General features: G+C 49.5%; 1 protein-coding gene across 4 annotated transcripts in view; it reads left to right on the forward strand.

Annotated features, from left to right (window-relative positions):
• The first annotated feature begins 1,321 nt into the window (after nt 1-1,321).
• The window catches only part of CLCN5 (chloride channel, voltage-sensitive 5), a 20,536-nt gene continuing 16,971 nt past the window's right edge, over nt 1,322-4,886 (forward strand). For 2 of the 4 annotated variants that reach the window (XM_010003441.1, XM_010003442.1), the window contains exon 1: nt 1,325-1,465. In XM_010003441.1, the coding sequence (XP_010001743.1) occupies nt 1,379-1,465 (87 nt within the window). In that variant the 5' untranslated portion in view covers nt 1,325-1,378. Of the gene's footprint in view, nt 1,466-3,119; nt 3,123-4,886 lie in introns of all 4 variants that reach the window. The other 2 variants (XM_010003439.1, XM_010003440.1) reach the window with 2 other exon arrangements.

Genomic DNA, 4,886 nt, shown 5'->3' on the forward strand with positions numbered 1-4,886 from the left:
TAACACCGTGTTCACAGTGAGGGTCAGCAGAGCCCAGTGCCTCGCTGCCTACCACGCCAAGACTTTTTTTGTCTGGTGTGGTGGCTCTTTTTTTCTAATAGGAAGTGCTTTCTGCAGAGTGTGTAATTCATACTGTTTGCAAGTGCTGGCTGGCTTTTTCCCTTCCTGAAATAAGGCTGAGCTGCATATTTGGTTCCTCTGTAATTCTCCTGAAAAATGTGTTTGCAAGAGAAGTGAACACGGCCTGTCTTCTCATTGAGATGAAAAGAGTCTCACTTTCAGGTTGCAAGAACTATTTTTGAGAGTGAGACCTGCATTTTTTTTTTCCAATTTAGCTTATGCTTTTGTAGTTTTTCTGCCATCCTAGAGAAGTGGAAGAGAGATGATGGGTCCTGTGTCATGGTCTGGCCATCTGGAGATGCCTAGGTCCAGCAGCAGCTCAAGGGTGCTTTATTAAGATTATTGATGAAGTTTAGTAGCACCTTCAAGCTTGCCTTTTGCAGCTTCACATGCTGGTGGTTAAGGATCATTGTTCACTTGGGTTGTTTTGCTGGTTTCACTACATCTTGGAGCAGGGCAGGCAGGTGAGCTTGGCACATCTGGAGAGATCACAGCTGCATTTCTGCTGTGAGGAACCATCCTCTGTCACTGGCTTTCCACAGTGCTCATCACTGGCTGTCACTTGCCTTGTCAGATGTAGTGTTCACCCAAGTTGGTTTTTACCTGCTGATTTCTGGTTGCTCTGTCTGGTAGTGATCAGTGGGTAGAAACTGATTCAAGTGTCTGTGGGAAGGACAAAAAGCAACCTGAGAGGCTTTTTAGACCAAGAACCTGTAAATGTAGTTGGTTTTCTATAGAGGAAAACATTATCTGAGGCATTTGGGCTGCTCTTGTGTTTGAGACTGTAGTCCCAGGAGTTAGTTAAGTTGTGCCCTGTTGCCAGTTGGGGGGCTTTGTGTGGCACTTCATTTTCAGATGATCCCAGTCCCCCCTCCCACGCAGCTCTGCTGTCCCCACGCAGGATCCGTGGTGGTTTGTGACACAGGACAGTGCACCAGAGCTGTGGGCAGCTGAGACAGGGGCTGGTTCGAGTGTTTGGGCTCTTCTTGGAGTTGTGGATGCCTGTTTTGTCCTCAGCAGTTGCTTCTTCTACCCTGAACTTCAGGTGGTACTGCTGCCTCTGTCCTTCACAGGGGAGAGAAGTGTAGCCTCTTGGTCCTCAGGACAAAGTGGGTGTCACTCCAGTTGGTTTAGAAAATGAGTCTTCATACTTGTCCTCTAAAAAATTTCCTGTTTTTCTCCAGGTCTGGAAGCTCTGGCCATGGATCAGAAAGGCTATCGACGGGGGAGCTTCCAGAGCAGCACTAGTGATGAAGATATGCTGGAAATAGCAGGAGCATCTCTGGACTTCTCCATGGCAGATGATGACCCGCCACTCGACAGGGAGATGGGAGGTAATACTCACACATCTTTGTTTGTCATCATGGCTTTTGGTAGGATTTCATGTTCATATTTTCTGTGTGGGTCCCACTGGCCTCTTTCCCCTCCTCTATCTATCATTTTAAATGTTGTTTGTTGTGCAGAGAATCTCAACATGTAATGGCCTGAAGGGGTTTGGTGCTGTGCTTGTGCATAGCCTGAGACCTCATATGGTCTGCTCTAGGTAGTGTGACTGCAGACAGCCTTCTTCAAATGTCACCTGTCTGTAGCCAAAACTACCAGCCCTTCTGCTGCTGGAGATCCTACAAGGATATGGGATTGTTTTCTGCCTGGCTTGGCCCCTCTTGCTGCTTTCAGGCTGAAGCAGAGGAAGGATCATTGTGCTTTTGTAGTGGTCTTTCCCTCCTTGCTTAAATAGGCTTTTCCCATCCTTGCTCAGGGTGTTTGGAGGCCTGTGGCTACTTCTGTGGAAAAAGTGGGGATCTGACCCCCTGGCAGGACTGGAGTGGTGGTGGTGGGGCTATAGGGCTGCCCTAAAGCAGGGTGCTGAAGTCCTTGGGGTTCACACAGAAGTAAAAGAGGAAAGATAAAAGGGCAGAGTTGTTTGTGCAAATGCTGGTTTCAGTTCACTCCTCAGCTTTCCCCTGCTGACTTCAGGAAATGTTTGCTGGCAAGTCTCAGGTGCCAGGCACACAGCCTGAAGATATGGTGGCACAGGCCTGGCTGGAGCTAGAGAGGTGGTGGCTGAGGTTCTCCTTTGGTGCAACTGGCTGCAAACCTCTGGCTGGGACCTACTGCTGTTGCTCCTGGTGTGTTGTTGACTGGGGGTGAGTTGGTGACACTACTTGGAAGCAGAGCCCAGCTCTGTCCTATCACCTTCTTCAAGATTGTCAGACTCTCCTGCAGCAGTGGTGGCATCTCAAGGTGAAAAAAACAGCCACAACTGGAGCTTTTGGGTACTGCCAAGTGAGCAGAGGAGGAAGGGTCACCTGTTGATGGGTTGGTAAACCTGGAGTGCCTTTGGCAGCCAGAGCTCCTCTGGGCTCTCCTTACAAGCCCCCAGCTACTGAGTGCCAGGACTTTTGTCCTGTGTCACATCCCTGATGGGACCCACCAGCCTTGCCTGCTGCCTGGAACACAGGATGTTGTGTTGGAAATATCTTCACATGGGATCCAGACTAACTGTGAAACTTTGCTCCCAACTGGTATTTGCAAGAATGGACCAACTTCCCAAAGGCTGGAGCTCTTTTAAGAGCTGGAGCCACATGTGGATATTCTGGGTGCTCCAGGCTTGTTTCACAGTGATTCAGAGGGGCTGTGGTGGTTTTTCATGCCTGCTGTGGTGCTGTTGATGTTGTTGAAATCTCACTGGGAGCAGCACATTCTCATCTCCTGTGGTTTGGACTTGAGCAGTTTGTCAATCAAAGGTAACAGATGTGCTTTTCCTGGATTATTTTTTTCCATACTCTGAAGTGCTTGGGAATCAAACTTGGCTTTTTACTTAAATCCCCTGATACTATTTTAGTTTTCCTTCTGGTCTCAGTGCCAAGGTAATGGTGTCACTCCAGGCAGCAAGTGAGTCTTGGCAGGGTTGCTGTCACAGCACGGATTTTGATCTTGGCCTAAGGGCTGTTGGGGTGGCACAGTGTTTCCCAGGATACTGCCATGCTTCCCAGAAGCTGGTTCCTCTTACTGGCATCACCTCCTTTCTGTGCCACGGTGAAGGTGACCAGATCTACCTGTGATGTTCAAGGTGCATTTGTACAGCAGTAAATCTTGCCTACTTCTCAGTTGAAGGGATTTTTTAAAAAGCTGTTTCCTTGTTGACTGTTCTCCAGTGTTGAGCAATGACTTCCAGGGCATTATCCACAGACACTGGAATTTGTAACTCAGACCTGCTGACTTGGAGCGTGACGTGGCTCCCAGGGGCCCCTTCCCTGCACCCATGGGGTGTGTTGTTGGCCCTGGGTTCCTTCTGCTCTCCAGCTGCAGCCCCTCAGAGCCAGCCAGGAGAGGCTGGTTACTCACCATGAGCTGCAGTAAGTGCAGGCACCACTTCTCCAGAATCTATAGTTAATCTGTGTGTGGCACTTCTCCAGAATCAATGATTCTATGATTCTCCAGATCCCTTATAAATATATTGAATAGTCCAGGACAGGCAGATTTGAATGGGATTCTGCTGTTGCCTTCCTCCTGTTCCAAAACCATGGGAATTGGTGCCTTCAACATCCTGTGTTGTCAGCCAGTTGTTTCTCTGTGAGAAAACTTTCCCTGTTACTTCCCAAGAGCTTAATTTGCTGAAAACCTTCTAAAGAAAATTCTTTAGTCCGAAGCTTCATGGATACCCAGACACATGGTCAGATTATATCTGCAGTCCTCTTGATTTATTTTTTTTTAAAGAAATGTAAGATTTATGAGGCCTGATTGCTTTGGCAAAACCTGTTGAAACAGCTGCCTCACTGAGTATTATCTCCTAGATCGGGGGTTGCTTCTGTCAAGTGGTTTGTTACTGATTTCCAATTCCTTAATGTCCCTTTCCAAAAGTATTAAAACCCAAACGGTTTCCCCAGAAACAGGTTTGAGTGTTTCTGGCTGGGTGTGTGAGTGGGGCAGTGATGCCAGGCTATTGTGTGGCCCTGTTCTCTGCTCCTTGCAGCAGTGAGGCAGTGCCAGGGCATCGAGGTGGTGTCTGGGGGGGCTTTGCATGGCAGGGAGCACAGGCAGGACCGAGCTCAGCCCCGAGTTCAGGGGAGGATTTAAAAATGTGTCAGTGGACACAAAGGGGCTGGAAAGGCCCCTTTTTCCTATAGGATTTAAGAAGCTTTTTTTTCTCTTTGAGCACTAAGGGTGAGAATGGAGACTCCCAATAGCAAAAAAAATAGATAAGAATATAAAATGTTATATACATACACACTCTTGGATTCTATAAATGATGCCCCAAAGTGCAGCAGGGTCATGAAGCTGCTCCCAGGTGGATTAGATCCCTCTCCTTGGTTTGCCAGCCGGGGCCTTCACTCCCCGGCTGCAGCTCTGGCAGGTTTAGGCAGATTGCTCCACCTGTAGGAGATGCCAAAGGTCCAACCTCAGGTGGATCCTCCCCTGGCTTTTCACGTGGGCCTCCTTCCTGCTTGGTCTGCAGGCAGAAAGCCGGGGTTGTTGGAGCGTGTCGGGTGAGACCAAAGTCACCCCTTCCCGGGTGTCGCGTTGCAGCTGCAGGACGCGCTATCGCTGGCGAACGGGCGCCGGGAGGTTTCATCACCAGCCCCTTCCAGCTCTTATGTGCGTTGAATGGCAAGATAAAGCGGCTGGCGGGGCCCGGGAGGGGTGGGACAGCTCTTGGAAGAACTGCCCATGCCCAGAGGACAACAGAACGTGGTGCCTGCCTCCTGGGTAACAGGTGAGCAGGGAGCGCTGCTGCCAGGGCTGGGCAGGGGTAACAGGTGAGC

This window comes from Chaetura pelagica, unplaced genomic scaffold, assembly GCF_000747805.2.
Source record: "Chaetura pelagica isolate M959 unplaced genomic scaffold, ChaPel_1.0 scaffold938, whole genome shotgun sequence".
NCBI lineage: Eukaryota > Metazoa > Chordata > Aves > Apodiformes > Apodidae > Chaetura > Chaetura pelagica.